At 32.8% G+C, this 19,521-nt stretch overlaps 1 protein-coding gene across 3 annotated transcripts; it reads left to right on the top strand.

The window, feature by feature from the left end:
• Nucleotides 1-18,401, top strand: LOC106052139 (uncharacterized). Of its 3 annotated transcripts, none has more exons than XM_056032831.1 (10): nucleotides 1-110; nucleotides 3,835-4,097; nucleotides 4,590-4,653; nucleotides 6,009-6,170; nucleotides 6,958-7,067; nucleotides 7,700-7,865; nucleotides 7,954-8,119; nucleotides 8,595-8,672; nucleotides 10,469-10,707; nucleotides 11,481-18,401. In XM_056032831.1, exons 2-10 carry the CDS (start codon nucleotides 4,027-4,029, stop codon nucleotides 12,531-12,533), a joined length of 2,109 nt encoding a protein of 702 aa, XP_055888806.1. In that variant the 5' UTR covers nucleotides 1-110; nucleotides 3,835-4,026; the 3' UTR covers nucleotides 12,534-18,401. The 3 variants fall into 3 exon arrangements, with proteins under 3 accessions (XP_055888806.1, XP_055888805.1, XP_055888807.1); XM_056032830.1 differs by lacking the exon at nucleotides 1-110 and adding an exon at nucleotides 258-369; XM_056032832.1 differs by lacking the exons at nucleotides 1-110; nucleotides 8,595-8,672 and adding an exon at nucleotides 259-369.
• Nucleotides 18,402-19,521: the final 1,120 nt, after the last annotated feature.

Genomic DNA, 19,521 nt, shown 5'->3' with positions numbered 1-19,521 from the left:
CGATATATTATCCCCCCTCCTAGCCAACAGCCTTTCCTGAAATTATTGTATCGATTGTAGTTCTACACTCCACACAATGTAGGATATCCCTGTTTGGTTCATATAAGGATGTGAGTAGACATCTTTCTAAATATTTAATGGCAGTAATGTTTACTAAAGTAAATGAATATTATTCTCTATTGTTTTGTAATAAGCTGCAGCTTAGTTTAAATGTGTTAATCCTGTGCTTTTGTTAGTCGTTTTAAAAGTAAACTGTAAAGAAAAGGCCCACCGACAGCGCCCTCCCTTCGAGTAAAAATCGAGGTCAACATGCACAGCAGTGTAAAGTGTTAACGGTGATGGTTGTAGATCTATTTACTTCCCTGAAATGTAAATGTTAATCGAATTCTTTTGTTGATGTTTTCAGATTTTCCATGTCACTATATTCACTAGATATCTATTGTCTATAGTCACTATAGACTTAATAGACATAGATCTAGTGACATAGTCAGTCACTTAGATACAGATACAGCTATGTTTTATGTCAAAGTCTAAGTAGTCTAAGTCTATTATAGTCTATGTGTTAACAGTTAATCAAGTTAAACACTTTTTAATGTGTTACACATTAATACTGTTATGATTCTAGAGAAAAATAGGTATCTACTCAATCTATTCACATCACATCACATAAGATTCTAGATCATAGTTATTATAAATTATAGTATAATTTATTAATTATAAAAAGACAGATTATACTTGATTCCCTTGATTATATAGATCTAGATGTCTAGCTCTAGTGACACTCTAGTCACTCTAGATTAATCTAGATCTACATAATCTACTTACAGTCACAGTCACTATAGAAGATATAGAATAGATCTATCTAAGACTAGAATAGATCTATCATAAGCTATGTGTAACAGTGTTCTATGTTCTATATAGTCAATATAGAATAGATCTAAATCTAGGCTCTATGATAAAATTATAATATAATTATATATAGATCTAGATTGACCAGATCTAAATCTAATCTACTGTAGTTAATATATAGTATAATATTTCTAATAATACTAGATCTAGTTATACACTGTTATGATACTTAAATTATAAACATAAAAATAATACTTAAATATATATATTTTATACAGATTCTAGTTTCACTAGGTCAGGGGTTCTCAACCTGTGGGTCGCGATCCCCTTGGGGGTCGATTGACGATTTGCCAGGGGTCGCCTAAGACCATCAAAAATAAGGATTGTTATTGTCTATTCTTCTATTGCTATATGTGTGTGTATGGGGGGGCGCGGCAGAGTGGGATATTGTAAAAGGGGGTCGCCGAGCTTAAAAGGTTGAGAACCGCTGGACTAGATCTAAATATAATAATTATAATACACTTTAATACTAATACTTAATATATATAATATAAACATAGAAATTCTATAGAATAATAGATATATAGATGTTATAGACTTAAATATAGATCTAGATCTGAATATACTGTCTACTAACTATACTATATGTATAATATATATATATATATATAAATAAAGCTGAAAGTAAGGTGTACATGTATGTCCCGATAAAAGTCAAAACCATTTTACCAATATTGATAAAACTTGGCATAAAAGTTCCTTAGATCATCACATCGTGGCAGAGATCGTAGTGTATGTTTAATGTCCCTCCCTCAACCGGAGGGCCCTAAAAATAGACAAAAATTTACCTTATATTTGTATTTCTATTAAATAGCAAAATAACTGCTTTGATAAATCAGGTAAATACAAACCTGTTTTCACAGTAATTTATATTGGATATGTCAGCTGAACAGATTAAACCCATTTCAAACTGTACTTTTATTTTCACCAAAGTAAAAAAAATTGAAGGGAACATTCTCCAAGGTTGACATAGATCTAAATTCAATCCAGTAAATCATTAATACCCAAATTAAGGCCCACAGACCGCATGTCATATTCGGCTAGTATATATCTAATAGCAGAAAGTAAAGTGTATGTATGTATGTCCCGCATAGAAATAAAAACCGTTTAACCAGTCTTATTAAAACTTGGCATAAATGTTCCTTGGATCATGGCTGAGACCGTAGTGTGTGTTTATATCCCTCCCACAAACAGGAGGTCCTAAAAATAATTTAAAAAATCTAAATTTGTCTCTATTAAAGAAATAACCTTTTTAACAAATCGAGTATCGAGTAAACCCATATTTTATATTTGATAAGATCAATATGGATCTTGGCATAAATGTAAACCCATATTTTATATTTGATAAGATCAATATGGATCTTGGCATAAATGTTCCTTGAGTACAGTACACCTTAAATGTAAAGTAGCCCTAAAACAAGCTTAAGACCCTCAAAAAAAAAAAGTTGCCCAACTCTAGGAAAGTGTTACTAATTCATGGATCTAGGTCACTTTTGTTACCTTGGCTCCATCATATCCAATAACACTCTACTGGATAAAGACATAAACAACAGGATAGCCAAGGCAATGGCCACTATGTCACGGTTGCAGAAAAGAGTCTGGGACAACATATTGCTGACTAACAGTACTAAAGCCCTAGTCTACCGGACCTGTGTGTTGAGCACTTTGCTGTACTGAAGTGAAACATGGTCAACCTACTCATGGCAGGAAAGAAAGCTGAATGTCTTCCACCTCCGATGCCTAAGGCAGATCTTTAAAATAAGGTAGCAAGATAATATAACCAATGAGGAAGTGCTACAAAGAGCAGGGTGCCAGGACATCCTCTCTGTTATCAGCAGCGGACGCCTTGGCTGGCTTGGCCATGTTTGTAGAATGCCAGCAGGTCGACTTCCACAGGACATCCTGTATGGCGATCTAATAGAAGGCAGGAGAGCCGCTGGTCGCCCACTTTTACGTTATACGGATGTATGCAAACGCGACATGAAGCTCTTCAAAATCGACACTGGCAGCTGGGAAGAGGTGGCACTGGATAGATCCACATGGAGAGAGAGCATAAAGGAAGGGTCACAGATTGCAGATGTCATACACAACAGAAGCAGAAAGAAGGGTGAAAAAGCAACGGTGCCTGGTGATTATATATGCCCAACCTGCGATCGCATCGGTGTATCAAGGATTGGCCTCTAGTCACACAAGAAGTTGCAAAGGGAAAAGATCGTCTCTCGAGACGTAAAATGCCACAGAGGTCTTATAGCCATGTTTCTAGATCTAATTTTAAGAACCACACTTTGCATAGATAGTTTTTCTTTTACTTTGACACATGAAAATACAAAATATAGTCCATTAATTTCATTATTTAATAACATTAACTTTCAAATTTGTGTTTTAAAGGCATTTTTGTGAAACATAAATTCGTTCCTTATATGGATCTGCAAATTTAGACTTCGTGACGTACTTTTGATAGTTCGGTTCATGTGTCGCCCACGATGTACTGTGTAAACACACTATGATTGGGCAGGCAAGATGAGGCCCTATATGGGAGATATTAAATATACTAACATACAATAAGCTTATTGAGCCCTTGAATTCACTCATTATAATATACATCTACATTTAGTCATCATATTGTTCTTTAAGTAGAGGAACTTAGATAGATTGGGTGAAATACTTTCCTGAGGTGGTCTGGTAGGGTAAATCTCTTGTAATTGTGCAATAGCTCTTTTCTTGTTCTGACCAATAACTTTAAAAGCAAGTGGAAATAACTGGTAAATGGATAAATCTAATTTTGATGAAATGAATATAGAATATGTAAGCTCTGGATGTATGTAATGATTACATCTGTGAAGATTTATATAAGAAGGGATTAAAAATATTGTCATTGATTTTGAAAACTGCATAAAATTCTTAAAAAATATTTCACTGTTTCAGTACTTGAAGATGGATCCAGGAAGTTCCCAGTTTGGGAAAAGCAAAGGTTGTGAAATGGGCCAAATTTATAAAAATGTGGATCACAGTAAACCAGAATCCTAGCTTTGGGCTGATTTGTCTTCTAAAAGACTGCTTTCAAATGGTCCTTGACTTCAGCCATTGAAACAGCTGGCCAAGTAGTTTTTATTGGCCATGTTTCGCAATGTATTTAGTGGATGTGTTTCTGACCGTAGCTCACAAGCAGAAGTACTGCGATCTCAAAAGTAAGTAGTTTGATATTTAGTGTAAATAGTTTCTTTCTTTACAAGTAATTCTTTAAATTACCATATATATCCATATTCAGACAATTTGTTTGCTTGGCAATAGCTAACCACTTGTGCCACTCACTCCAATGGTTGTGGTTGAATCCATGAAAGGGGAGTTGGACAGGAGTTTTTTTTTTATTAATACTATCAGTTTTGGGCCAACCAATTAAATTTTCTTGGAGCGGTGAATAAATGATGACAAATTTGTATATAACGTTGTTTTTTTTTAACAATACGTTTTTTATCTTATTAACAAGTACTCATCTTTTATGTTGGCACTAATGTTGTTTTTTGTTTTTGTGTGTGTGTAAAAGTTTTTGTATTGCAACATGAGTGTTCCCTATTGATGGCTGTTGTGGTTAGGCTTGTCTCTTGATGCCCCGCAATGCATGTTTTCAAAGTTAAACTTTTTAAAACTGCCACATTATGTCAGCTTTTATTCTATTTCAGATTAAAATTTGGGGCCTCTCTGTCTTCAGCTTTGAAGCATGGTTACTTGCCAGGGCCTCTTGTGGTAAGTAATAAGAACTGTAGCTTCATTATGGCAAGGCTTATTGAGAAATTCTGAAATGTCTTTTTAAAAGGCTATATGCGTGTCAACATAGTCATAAAAATTCACTTAAAAAATATTGAAAAGTCAACATCAACCCTTAGATTTGGCTGTATAATAGATCTATGTGAAACAAAAAAAAAATGAATATGATCTGCCGTCTGAAAATATTGAAGAAAAAAGAGGCAGATGACTAGATTTAGTTGTATCATTAACAAATAAATAATTAAATTATGAATTCAGTCTTTGACATTAGTGAAAAAAGTGGCTGTTAATAAATGAACAGTTTTTAAACTGAAAAAACAATTGAAAGGAATTTATTCACTATGATATAAGGCTTAGTAAAACTAAATGCCCATTTAAATACTGATGTAATAATTAAGTCATGCAATCAATACCTTATATAAGCATTTAAAATTATTGAATTTTAGTGATTGTTTAATATATATGTATATATATATATACAGTGCTTTTTTTTTTTGTGACGGTACGCACCGGTGCAACATACCGGCACCTTTTTCAATGTAGGGAAAAATTATTACTTTTATTTTATTTTAACATTTATTATAAATTTATTAGTAGTTAAAAGTTAGGCAATCCATTACTGAGTACCGGCACCTATTTTTTTTTTTTTATAAAAAAAACACTATACATATATATATGTAAAATCATCATTTCTTTCTGTTCCTCATGAAGCATAAAGCCTCATTAAAAAAAAACATGCCATATAATATATTCTCCACTAACTTTTGTTAGTCTTTAGCTTTGTAGCTCTTGCCTTCCCTGCCTGCTTCCTCTAGTACAGTGCATCCACACTTTTTGGTGTTCCTCTGTGTCTTGTGCAGCTCTAAGGCCTGTCTAGTTCTGTTGGTATCTTAAGGTGGACCAATTCATCTCCACTTTCTTTTTAAGATCTGCACCTCTATATTTCTCTGCCAGAGTTTGGTGTTTTCTACTTTGTCATACCACTGTATCTTCAAGATATTTTTCAAACATAAAAAAAAATATGTAAAACGTAATGCTTAAACTATTGAATATCATATTAAGTATATAAACTATTAAACAGAGAGTAGACCTATTTTCCAAATCTCTAATATCACTATAGTGCACTTCTCTTAGTGCATACCAAAAAATCTTCTATCAAATTTAGTCACTTACAATTTGTCAACTTATAAATTAACCATTGACATTTTTTTTACTATACATTGTTGTTCAATCATTGCAACTTGTATAGATGGTTAATCTAGTTGATGATCGTCCATTTTTTTCCTAGCTTCTTTGCCAGTGAAACACATTTTTTAATAATATATTCTTTCTAGGACATACTGGTACACATTGCCAAAGAAGGCGTCACAACTGCTGATGTTTTTCGACGTCCTGGAAATCCAAATGACACAAGAAGAATTGTGAAGAGACTGACAGAAGGAAAACAAGTCATCTATGCTAATTACAGTTTCTATACTCTCGCCTCTGTAGTTAAGGTTAGAAATAGTTTTGGTTTTGTTTATAGCTGTGTCTTCATAACTTAAAGAAATATTAAATAGCTGGAAATGATAATGTGTGTGTAATTTATTGATCTTTTATGTAACATGTAACAGCAGCACCTCAACCAACCCAAAAGAGTTGACAACACTAATAATTTTAATCCATCAGATGATGTCAAAATTAAATATCAATATCACACTACAGTGGATCCTTGGACACATTAGCATCATTAGAAATGAAAAGGCACATAAGCTATCACAGGCAGGTTCATCTATGGAACAACCAGATAGACCTGTTAACTACCTCACCCTAAGGTCAATGTTAGTCAACAATCACAAAGAAATGACCATGCCAAACAAACTGAACAGTATTAACTTCCTCCCCCACAAAGAGCCACCTACAATCTTCCAACTAAGAACTGAACACACACCTCTTAAATTACCATCTGAACAAAATACATTTCACACAACTCCCCCTTTGTAGACACTGCTCCCACCCTTATGGAGCCTTAAACCATATCCTCTTTGAATGCCCCTTCCTAATCCACCTTAGGCAGACCCTACTTCCACTAAAGCCCAACTTAACCAACACCCTGTACGATAGTGCTGAATAACTGAAAAGAACAGCACAGTATTTTTCCTTGGTACAGTCTGCAAAAGAGCTGACAGCTCAGCAGCAAAAAGCTGGCTAAAAGAAAAAGAGTGTCGCATTATGAAACTCACTCTAGAAATATATCTAGATGTTGATTGTGTAATAAATTAAAATGTTATTTCATTTGTGCAGAAATTTCTTCTCAAGATTCCTGGAGGTATCTTCTCACCTGAAGGAGAGGAAGCATTACTGAGAGTTCTCACACTGACTCAGAAAATGGATCAAATTGAAGCTGTGCATAGGTGAGTTGTCACGACTTAGGGACACACATAAATTGTCCACATGCAGTCTAATAAAAGTTATTGAAGAGGTCTAAAAGTTTTTATACAATGTTACATATAGGTCTGGAGTAACGTTTGCTACAGATATTTCTCAATAGTTTCTGAGCAATGTATACACTGAACCATCAGCAAAAAGCTGTCTCTATCTATGACATTTAGTTATTGTAGATTATTATGGCTTTATTTTTTCTCAAATTTAAAATAGCAATGCTTTCTTTTCATACTATACTAAATTTCTCATGTAAACATTTCATGTACTAAAACTCCCATGAAAACTTTTTTATTTACTAAACTTCTCATGTAAACATTTCATACTAAATTTCTCATGTCAACATGTAATTTTAACATAATCCTATTGTTTGATATTGAAACAAAAAATGAATGACTTTGAACATCTCAATAACTAAGTTGAAGATTTGTGCTGCTTAATATTTGTTTGAGCACATGACAATCCAGTAGTAGAGGGGGGGGGGGTCCAGTAGAGAAGATATAGGTAAGCATTGAAGGCTATAAAGTACCGTTCACCTACAAATAAAACAAAATTTATTTCATCATGATTATAGATTTGTCCTATTTATTTTTTCCTTCCACAGCTTTATAGAAAAGTTATCTCCTGCCCATCAGCAGCTCATTTCCTTGTTGTTTGGCACTTGGTTTCGAATAGTCACTTATCAGGAAAAGAATTGCATGTCAGTGGAGGCCTTGTCTCGTAGTGTTGCTGGCAGCATGTTTCACACTTGTGCAGAAGATCCAGCAAAGGTCAGACATTATTTATGATAGCTTAGCAAGATGAATACATAAGTGTGTTTTGAAGTCTTTCTCAGATAATATTTTTTTTTACTCACAGGTGGAAAAAGCAAGTCGCATCATGCAGTTTTTGATAGATAATTTTGGAGTCGAGAGAATGTTCGGTCAAGAAAACCTTAGGTTTTTTGCAGAGACAACCCATACTGGCATTCATATACGAGAACTATATCGGTATAGTTATCGGCCAGATTCACAACTCATTCCACGTAGGTTTTATTTTGTTTTTGATATTTATCTCAATATGAAACCCAACATAAAAAAGCAGTAGTCACACTAGTACAATTTAGACTCAAAGCCACATTTTTTCCAGTCAAACTGTAAATATTGACCGTAGAATATGATGTGACCATTTTATATTTAGCATGAAATAAGAACAAATCTGTACTCTGCCATTGAAAGGCTTAGAAATAAATTAGTTTTAAAAATAACATTTGAAGAAACAGACTTGGGTCTGTATTGTACTTTTTTTAAAACCAAGAAACATTTGTTCACTGTTCTGTTTAGGTTTTGATGATTTGTTGTCAGCATTTTTCCCCACCTGCTCTCTTTGTTTGGCTGTTGTTCTAAATATTGCACTTATTGTATGTGTGTATTGTGTTGTTGTTTTTTTTTTTTTGGTATTTGGGCCTCCCTTTTTGCCTGTTGTTACCATATCCCTGATTTTACACTGTTCCTGTGCAGGAAAGCAGGCTGTTCGTGTGTTTGATGCATATATTGAAAAAGAAGCTTCCAAGTATGGTTTTGACTTGGTTCAGAATGGTAAGGGGTCTCACTTGCCTTCCAGAAGCGCCAACTCTTCTGAACATATATAACCATTTCTATGACAATAAATGAAATCATCAACTTGCATAGAAGCCATTAAGATATTTTCCTATTTTTCTTTATCTTTTTTTTCCCTAGCAATGCTTCAGATGGTTTTTTTTATTATTTTTTCTCTGAATACTGAATTTTCCTATTGCTTTGAGCACTTCATATTGGTTTCTTGAATCTCTTGGCTTCATTCAAGTCTACTCTCTCTGATAGAGTAAGAGTCAAAAGCTGTTTGTTATTGATATTGTTTGGTGGATCCCAGCCTTAAAATATGACCCAGTTTAAACATTTGAACATTACATTATCTTTAAAAAGAAATATTTATTATTAATCTTGAAAAACTTGAGGCTGGGACTCGCTAATGTTTTATATATATGTAAGTGTATTTATTACAAATATTTCTTTAATTTCTTATCTTAAAATAAATTAATTTTCTCTGTACTGTTGTCTTTTTAAATAATAATTAAAATAATTTTTTTTTCTATTGTATGCATAATCAGAATTGATTGTGGTGGAAAAGTTTGGTCTAGACTTTTTTCTCAAAATATTTTTCATTTCTAAAAGTTTATTTTCCTTGTGAAAAAAATGAATCAAATCAACTTTTTAGATAATAAATATTTAATTCATACCGTCTGTAGCTGATGTGTAAGATTCAAGCTGCGGCTTTAAATTTTTGAAATTTTAATGTATAATGTAAAGTATGTTTTCTTTATAAAATCTCTTTCAAAATTTTCTGTTTTTATTCCAACTATAAAAAATGTTCATTTGTAAGCTTCATTTTTTTTTTTTTTAACTTTTTTTTTTTAACTAGCAGTAAAATTGAAAAAGCATATATGCTAATAGCAAAGAGCTAGTGTGTATTATACTGTAGGTATTGGGTTTTCATTATTTTTTAAGCTGCTAGAAATTTTTTTAATGGATCTAAACTATATCAGCTACTACATTGTTAAAATATGTGTTCCTCTTTAACCCCTAGTAGAATAGTCTTAGCCCTGCACTCAGTACTTTATTGAACCAACATTATTTAGTGATGCTCAACCTTTTTCCCAATTGGCATAATATCTGGCCCATGATGCAATACATGTGGCTCCTCAAAACTTGTGTAGCAGAGGATCAGAGGTCCAGAGAAAAAGGTTGTGCATCACTGATCTAGTATGTGAAGCAATGCCTGCTTACTAATTACATTAACACTTTCTTCTTGCTTTCTCAACCATTTTTTTATATATATATTTTTTTCCTTTTCTTCTGGTCAACTTACATTTGTATTTGTTATACTTCAAAGAGAGGAATGCAGCTTATAAACACTTAGCCTTTAGTTTTGTATTAGATTTATAATGTTACCTAGACGTTTGTTTAGTTAAATCCTAGAATATTTGTAAACTTCTTTTGAAATGAGCTTACAATGGCTTTTTTATTTTTCTTCAATTAACTATTTAGTTTCATTTGTTTATAAATCTCCTCTTTAGTTAAGCTGAACTATTGCTTGATGTAAAAGGGTTTCAATTTTGTTTTATAATGCTGCTTTTATGTAATTAAAGTTAAAATAGCTTTGAGAATCTAAATATCAATATTTTGACTAACTTATTGCTTTTTTTTTTTCCACGAATCCCTTTATCATTATGAATGTTTAACTTTGGAATCATTTTGTAAAATTTAACTCAAAGTACAACCATACACAATTTTTAAGTAGGAAATCAAGTAACTGAAAAAAAACATTAATTACTATTGTTGGTCTTTGATTGTAGCCACAGCACCAGATTTAATAGAAGTCACTAAAATGAATGAAGAAGATGACGAGAATGAGGATTGTGGTCTTGGGAAGGAGCGAGAGCTTAGCGAGAGCCCACCAACATCTCCCACTGCTCTTCGTCACTCGGACATGTCCCGGGATACAGATGATCAAGATGATTCTCACATTATGCTCAATGTGTCCACACTTTCAGCTCCTGAAGTATCATTGGTTCCTTCCCCAGAAGTTTCAAAGGTAATTACAACTTGCCTTTCAAAAAAACAACAAACTATTGAATACATTTTTTGAAAAGGAAGCAAATGAAAGTATCCTATAGAATTTATACAAAGAAAAAAAGAGGTATATAGGCAATGTTTTTAAATGCAGTCGTTTTAATGTATTTTTTATGGTAGTGTTTTGTATTATTTCCATTTGATACTTTTTAATTCTGACAATTGTTTTGCATAATAGGAAATAAAGAAAATCTGAGGTTCTACAAAATGTTTTTAAAAAAAAGTTAGATGCGTGCAAGATTGAGGCTTACAAACATTATACCTACAAAAATTACAATTGTAATTCTAAGTTTTGAAATAAGTACATCACTCTTCAGTTTTGAATACATGGAAGTCTTGAAATTTGTTAGAGATTGACTTCATAAAATTGTCATAATGTTTTGTTATTGACCTATATCAGAGATTTGATACTATTTAAAACAGAAATGAATAGTCAGAAAAAGGATTTATGGATTAGAAACAAATATTTTGAATAACTTTTAAAAAGTAAGAATAAATAAAAAATATATGATAAATGATTAACAAGATTTTTCTGATCTTTTTCTGCATTTTATCAATTATGAAAAGCATAACATTTATACGACAAGATTATGAAACAAGCATCATAGAGCAACTTACTAGCTGAAATAAATACAACTCTATTCAGTGCTAGTCAAGTGGCAAACTGAAAGAGATTCACAAATAATTTGTTGTTATCCCTGGATTATCTCTTTTTTTTTTTAAATTTATTTTCAGCGTCCGAAATCATTGGAAGACAATTTAAATGATGTACGTTCTCATTATCAAAGCCGGTGCCTCAGTAGATTTAACTCTGTAAAGCGCAAGCAGTTAGAAAGGTTGAGACAAAGGTCAGACTGGTTTCTGAGTCCAACAGTGAGGGAACGCAACAACAGTCGAAAGGGCAGGTGTGAAAGTAGTCTGGTGTCTAGCACCATCAGTAGCAGCAGCCAACACCATGGTGGCAACGGTAATGGTGGGGGCCATAACACTACTCATTCTAATGGCAGCAAAGTCCTGCAACAAAAAAACTCAGGGAATTCTGTGGTTACCAAAGCATCTTCAGAAGGAGCTGTCCTAGAAGGATTTTCAGATGGTGACAGTGTCTTCACAGACAACACGAGCAGAAGTGAGTCCCCTGCCTCTGAGCCTGTATGGTCGCACATACTCAAGGTGCATTCTCGAGATATCATTCACAGTGACACCATTGCAGAGCTAGGTGCTCCGGGGATGAGCTTGTACGGAGGAAGTGGTGCAGACCTGAGCCTGGATTCACATGACAATGTCAGCAGTCACTATGCTGGTATGTCTCTTGGGAGTCAGCTGGATGAAGAAGAAGAAGACAGAATGAGAGGCTACGAGGAAGGGGACGATGAGCCGGATGATGATGAAGATAACAACACACCTACTGGGGTCCAGGAAGAAGAAGACACAACACTCATGACTTCCTCATTACCTGATCTGCAGCAGCAGTGCGTTGGGGATGACAGTAGCTCACGCAGCAAGGATTCTCCGCTGGACCCTTTTGAAATTGCAAATGACTCTCGGCTCCAAAGATTTGGCAGCCTTAGAGGTAGCTTTAAAACTCAACTCCAAGCTATAGATCATCAGGCAACTGCAGGTGCAGATCTTACAAATGGGCAGCAAAAACAGCATAATCCATTAGAGGACAAGGCACACATTGATAGTGTGAGGGACCCAGCTGGACATGGTGAGCAACAACAGGAGGCAGAGATTGTTCAGTGTTTTCTAGTGGAGCGCACATATGGAGGTCAAACTTTAGATTCCTAGCAGCAACTTGTAGCAAAGCAGTTTGAGGATTTGCACTTTGATTTGATAAGTTGAGCCTAATACTTTCATTTTCTCCTTAGTTGTTTTGGAAATATATTTCTATTTATATAAGTTCCACACTGCATTATACCAATGAAAATGTTGCAAAAACTTTGTGAGTTTATTCACAACAAACACACTACTAGTCAATGTCACTATAAGTCATCAGCTTTTTCAAACTCTGCTTAATGATATATCTATGGCTACTTTATGTCCAGGGTTTATCAGTGGATTTATTTTTGTGTTTGTACTATAATTTATATTTCTTTTCAAACCAAACAAACCTGACACCATCTGACAATATAAAGGCTATCCCAAAGACTCACTATCAACCACACTCTAAGCACTTAGTATTCCTAGTATTTTTGTTCATATATGCAATGCAAACTGTTTCTCGTTGTTCACATATAGTGTTCAGCCCTGTTTTTTGATGGTGGTGTCAATTTTGTTTTGCTTTGATACTAAACAGTCAAGAAGATCTGGCAATACTACTAGTCTTGACAATTTTGTTCATTTTATTGGCTAGAAAGTTACATCATAACATTTTGTTTTCATTTCTGATTAGACTAAAGTTGGTTTCTTCTAGGCATGTCAACTTTATTTTTTGTTCATTTCAGATGGGATTACTTTATAGTCTGCTAGTTTCAGATTGGAATCTGTTCGTTTATAATAAAAGAAATTCTAATGTCCTTTATTTTTTACTCAGTAGTGGGTTGTTTTTTGGGGGATTTTCCATTTCAACCAAAATCATTTCATTCATTACACTGTGTGCCACAAATGTGAACACAAGATAGAATTCTATTTTAACCAAGCTTCAAAATTCCAATATTTCCATTCTAATTGGTACCTATTCTTTATGTGCTGGGTAGCTGTGAAGAGATAAAAAAAAATTCCACACTGAGAGATCCAACTGTCCAAGTCTGTCTGTTACAGGGTGTGTACAGAGTTTGGAAACTGATTTTCTACTTAGAATCTCCAGTATTTTTTTGAAGTCAGTTTTTTTTTTCCTTACTGTTATTAAATCCAATTAATTATATTATTGAATTATAACCAGTTTGTTGATTTTATATTTCAATCTGTCCATTAGAAAATTTAATTTGGTGTAACCTATATACTTTGCCTATTTTGTTTCTCAGTCTAATCTTATTTTCCAAGCTTTTCAATGACTATTTAGTGATACAAATATTTCTGTATATTTCATCATGTCTCAATTTTTTCTTCTTTTTTTAAAAAATCTATAATTTTATTGAATGGCTGGCTTTACGTAGTAGATTAATGCTTTGGTTTTTGTTGTCGTTTTGTTGGTGTGCTATTTTTATATTGAAACCAAAATGTCAATAGAAATCTATTTACTTGTTGTATTCATTGTGTTTTTTCTTTTAGTCACTATGTCAAACCTTTATATTTGCATTGGATTTTTTTTTTAGACAACTCAAAAAGTTACCACCATTCCTTAGTTCTCAATTTTTCTGTGAGATTCCATGTTTGTCAAAACTTGCCTATATGGAACACTTGACAGTTTAGACTGATTGAACACTTACAGTTAGGGTACTGGGGAATACATTTGTTTTATTGGAAATTATTACAATGGGAGGATTAACGTGAGGAAAATATTCAAGTTTTAATGATCTTTTATTTGGTAAAAAGAAATCTACTATCAAGCCTTTAGGGGAAACGACGATGTGATTTGATAAGTAGGTCTGGGTCAGTTACAGAGAAAATAGTTGCTTAGTTGTTTCTTATAGTAACACTTATTGTAAAACTAAAATACATGCAAACTGTTGTACACTAGATTTCAACGAGAAACAAAATATTTTCTGTAACTTTGCTTAGAGCTGATTGCCTACATCCTAGTAGTGAGCCAAATCATGGGGACAGAAAACTAGTTTCCCAGACAGTGGAGAGACAAACAACTGAGAAACACCTCTGGCAGCATGGTACTCTCTGTTGTAGGCTAGCACGGGCTGGTGGGATCAATAGTGAGATTGTCATGACCTATATACAGGTGCCTTTGTTGTTTTTTTTTTCAATCTTGCAAAACAATGTCATTGGTATGTTTGTATTCATGCTCACATAAACTATATTTGTTTTTTGATTTTTTCAAATCTTAAAATATATCATAATGTTTATTTTTTTATTTTTTTTTGTGTAAATGTCAGAAATTAATTAGCAGTATTTTTTACTTTTGTGCTTGTAGTTCTAGCTAAGTTTGAATTTTTTATGTTTTTGCCTTGTCATTGTTCTGTCCTGGGAATGTCATAATTAATTGATGTCTTTCACTCCTTTTTTTTTTTTTTTCAATCAGCAAATGTGAATTCCTTTACATTTTTTTTAAAGTCTGGATTCTTTAGTCATGTGATATGACCCATGTTACACCTTTGATTCAATCCAACATTTGAATAGAAGGCTGTGAGTTGAAATCCTTCTCATTCAAGTGGTGATTGCTGTACATGATGTTATAGCGTGACAATAGTGCTTAGTAGATGAACAGGAGAACAGCAGAAGTCAAGCAAAACATTTTGATCTTAAGCAAGTTGTTCATTTTTAAGTCTTGTGATTAGAAAATGTCATGTGATAACTAGTAAGTGATATTTCTAACGAACATGAAGAGTAATTTAACAGTACAAATATTGATATATTTTTGTTATAAAATTGTGAACATTTTTGTTATGTTGTAGATTTTAAGGCTGGCCGTTTGTCAAAATAATATGATGACCTAGAAATTACTTTAAAAACAAAAAAAAAAGAAATTTAAATAAAAAAAAAAAAAGAAATTAAAGTCTGTGGATTTTTGTTTCTTCAGGAAATCATTTGTTCTGAAAGGTAGTGGTGAATGTTGTTCCCTCTGAATTGTTTGCTTTGTAGATCAGCTCTAGGATTTGTTACCTAGCTGAAGGTTGGAGTGGTTAAATCTTGGGGAAAACATGTGAATAATCTAACAACATGTTTTCAATAGCATCTACTTAGTCTTTAGTATTAACAATTCATAAAGTCAAAAGTAAATTTGTACTTAATAATTTATATTTTTTGTATGCAAAAATATTGATCATTTCAAAATTATTATTTTGTTCTGTGTAAGTAATTTATTCAAAGTGTCAGTTGAGTGTTGCGTCCAGAATTTGTTCAGGTTTGAACTAGTTGACGTTTTGTTTTCGATGCTTTTGATTTGATAAAAACCTTTGAGCATACAAGCAAAACTAAGAATAATTTGAACTGTATTTCCTCAGATTTGTCTCTTCTATTGCAATGTAAGCCAAAATAACACTGTCAATAAAAAGTATTCAATTATTACAAACTTTGATGTGTATCCTATTATTGCTTTTTTTTTTCTGTATGTGCTTTTGATATGAAATAATAAGATCTATTTTAATTTACATGGAAATATTTTTATATGATGAAACATTTTTTTGTTTTGTTTTTTTTTTTAGACTTCTTGATATTTTGTCTTGATATTGTGTCTATTGATCTGGGCCCATATGGCCCCCCTTATGGCCTAATGTTTGTGTTTGTTGAAGGGCAAGGTCATTTCAAGGAAGGGCATGTGAATCTAGTGCCTTGGGACTTGTTTCTGATGATACGACTTGTCCACTAAACCTAGTTGACCAACTTTTTTGTTTTTTAAAATTGATTTCAACAAAAGCAAAGCTTACATTAGCCAACACATTTCCCCTACTTAATGGTTTGTACTGAATAGTTTATATCTAAAAAAAATAAAAATTTTTTGTTACATTTAATTTCAAAACAAAAACAACTGATATTTTAATTCATGTATAATGTTGATTGAAATAGAGGTTTGACATTTTACAAAATGATTGAAATTCATGTTTATATTTGATTCCATGAGTTTTTCTGTGTATTTTAAATGTATGTTTAATGTATCTTGCTTGAAACCTACAGCATGTATAGTATTGTTTGGCTTTATCTCACAGTCAGCACCACTCTGCTTGTTACATTTTTTTTCCCCTAGATATCTGGATCTTAAACCAAGATGTAAACCAAGACTGTCTTTGGTTGTTGTTGTTTCAATTTTGTGTTCTTTACTTGGTGCAGGTGAAGCTAGTGTAGTGTTGGCTGCAAATAGAGTCTTTTGTGTTCTTGGGATTGTGCTTTCTTTGACTTCATTGTATAAGATTAGTAAAGGCAAAACTTTTTTTTTTGTTTTGATTTTGTAAAGATACTTAGAGCTGTGCTAAACCTAGAGCTGTGTTTGAAATGGAATCTCTTAGCGGCAAGAACAATTTTTATTGACTTGAAGGCTTTAGTTGAAAACAACTCAGACTAGTCATCGCCCACATGCAACAATCATAATTTATTGATTCATGCAGTCAACAGCTTTTAAAAAATTGTTTTCTATTTTGGTGTGTGTGTGTGTGTGTGCATATCCCTCCTTTTACCATGTTTTCTATGCATCACTTCAAATATTTTGTGCATATAACAAAAAACTTTTTTTTTTAATTTTGTCAAATAGTATTAACTTTAAAAATGTCATTTGAACATAGCTTACTTTTGTTTTTATTTTGTAATCCATGACCTATATACAACAGTTTTATTTCTAATGACATTGTAATGAATGTATTTAGACCAACAAAAAATATTTTTGAAGTTGAAATATTTTTTTCTTTTCAATTATTGTAATCTAGAGTGGCAGACAGAAATTAAATTGAGTAAAAAAAATGTATCAATCTGTGGATTAAAAATGCTCAATTTTTTTATTTTCTAGAAAGTATAATAAAGTCTAGAATGGGGCTGTAACATACACGTTTTTTGCTGTCTTTTTTAAGAGAAAATTGTGTGGCCTGTGCAATGATTGTTACCTTTTTATTTCTTGTAACTGTGTCAGCTGACAGATGCTCTGATCCATACATTAATTTAAACAAATGTTGTCTACAAAACTGATGAAGATTTTCTTGAATAAGTTTTATTTAGTTATCAGACTAGTAGGTTGATGGTGATAAGGCTTAATAGTTTTTACATTTATTCCCCCTGTCTCTTGCTTTCTAATACCTGGCAACAGAGTGGAAACTATTTCATTTTCTGCTGTTACAAATGTCTACACTAGAGACTCTCTGAATGTGCCTCAATTTAAAGCAACTTAAAGAAAGGTTTGAAATCTTTTTTTTTTTTGATTGCTGAGTAATGTCAAGTGTGACACTACTTCAGTTTAGATCAGTTGATTCAGTTTAGATCAGTTGATTCAGTTTAGATCAGTTGTTTCAGTTTAGATCAGTTGTTTCACAACTTGTACAACTTTAATTTAAACTGTCAAGAATTAAAATATCTTTAAAATTAAGCATTAGAATGTTCTGTTTCTATTACAGATTTGAGTGTAGGCCAAAATTGAGAACACATAACTTTGTGATATTGCTTGAGATCGAAGATTTCCACTATTTAGAATACATCCAATAATCAATTATAAAAATTTAAAAAAATTTGTGAAAAAAAGTTTTTCAGAATTTACTTGCAAGTCATTTGACAATTTTTTTAAATGTCCACCAACAATGACTTGGATGACAACTTTTGTTTCTACAAACCAATGACTTGCATGACAACTCTTGTTTCTACAAACCAATGACTTGGATGACAACTCTTGTTTCTACAAACCAATGCCAATGCTAGAGTTGGGTGTAGACAGAGAACTAATTATCTCCCAGTGTGTGATACTATTTCCCATGCCAGCTAGATGTAGACTTTCTGAATGTTGTGTGCAGGTGTCTGTGTGCTGACAGTCAATGCTTTGATCTTCATTTCTCACTCACATTTTCAACTGTTTCCTTAATGGCTTTGAAAATGTTCATTTTTTTTAAAGAATAAAATGTGTATAAATATTCAGCTTTGAATCTGACTTGGCTTTTTTTATTTATTTTTTTTATTGAATAAACTTAGAATTATCTTACTAGTGGTGTTTAAGAGTTTAAAAAAAAGTTCATTATTTATATTTATTATTATATTTATTATTTATATTCATTATATATAGTGTTGATTGAGATGGTAAATTTTGTTTTTATGTCCGGCTTAATGTTGGAAGCCACAACCATAAATCTTAACGAGCACAAGTTTCTTGCCAGTTCTTTTATTTATGATGAGGTTCATATCAGCTCCTGTGTTAGAGTGGATTCATATGTAATTGGGATCTGAGTTTATCCACGCTAAATGTTTCAATACCTAAACTTAAAATCTTTGAATTGTACATTACGTAATAGACATATAAACATTAGTGAGTGTCGAGTTGATAAGTATTAAAACTTTCCGATCGGATAAACTAGATTTTAGCGAATAAGTTATATATTTATATATATATATATATATATATAAATATATATTTATAGCTTTTATATAGCGCTACTTTCATGCTCATAGCATGCTCAGAGCGCTTTGGTCCAATCTCATTTGTGGACCAGAAAAGGGGGGGGGGGAGGGGTATCTAGGAGTTGGTTTTCCGTGCTGCCTTTAGGCGCTCAGTAAACACAACTCTGCCCAAGTCGGGTGTCGAACCTCGAGCCCCTTTCTAGGTAGCCAAGACAAGCCAAGTGCACTTGGCCTCTCGACCATGCTTCCCCTATTTTAATTGTATACAATTTTCATATTAATGTGGCTCCTGGGGTTCAGTGGACAACAGTTTGAGAATTTCTGGGTTAGCGAAAACGATCTTCTATGCAACTTTGTGTCATCTTCTTCTATCAGTATATTTCCAACTGTTCTAAATACACAGAAGTTCAAGCCTACTTCAAGAACCATGCAGCTGTCTCACATGGCAATAAGTAAATGTGACTGTAAAGATAAAGGACCTAAGGAACATGTTTCAAAAATGTTCTATGGCTGCTGACAAAGATGTATTTGAAATCTTGAAGTTATTTTACTATTTATTCTGCAATTTTCCAATGGCAAAAGATTTATTTATTGCATATAACTTAATATTTTGTTAATTTTTAGGATTGGTGCATTTCATGTA

This window comes from Biomphalaria glabrata, chromosome 6 (assembly GCF_947242115.1).
Source record: "Biomphalaria glabrata chromosome 6, xgBioGlab47.1, whole genome shotgun sequence".
Lineage (NCBI taxonomy): Eukaryota > Metazoa > Mollusca > Gastropoda > Planorbidae > Biomphalaria > Biomphalaria glabrata.
This window is presented reverse-complemented; position numbering and strand designations above follow the sequence as displayed.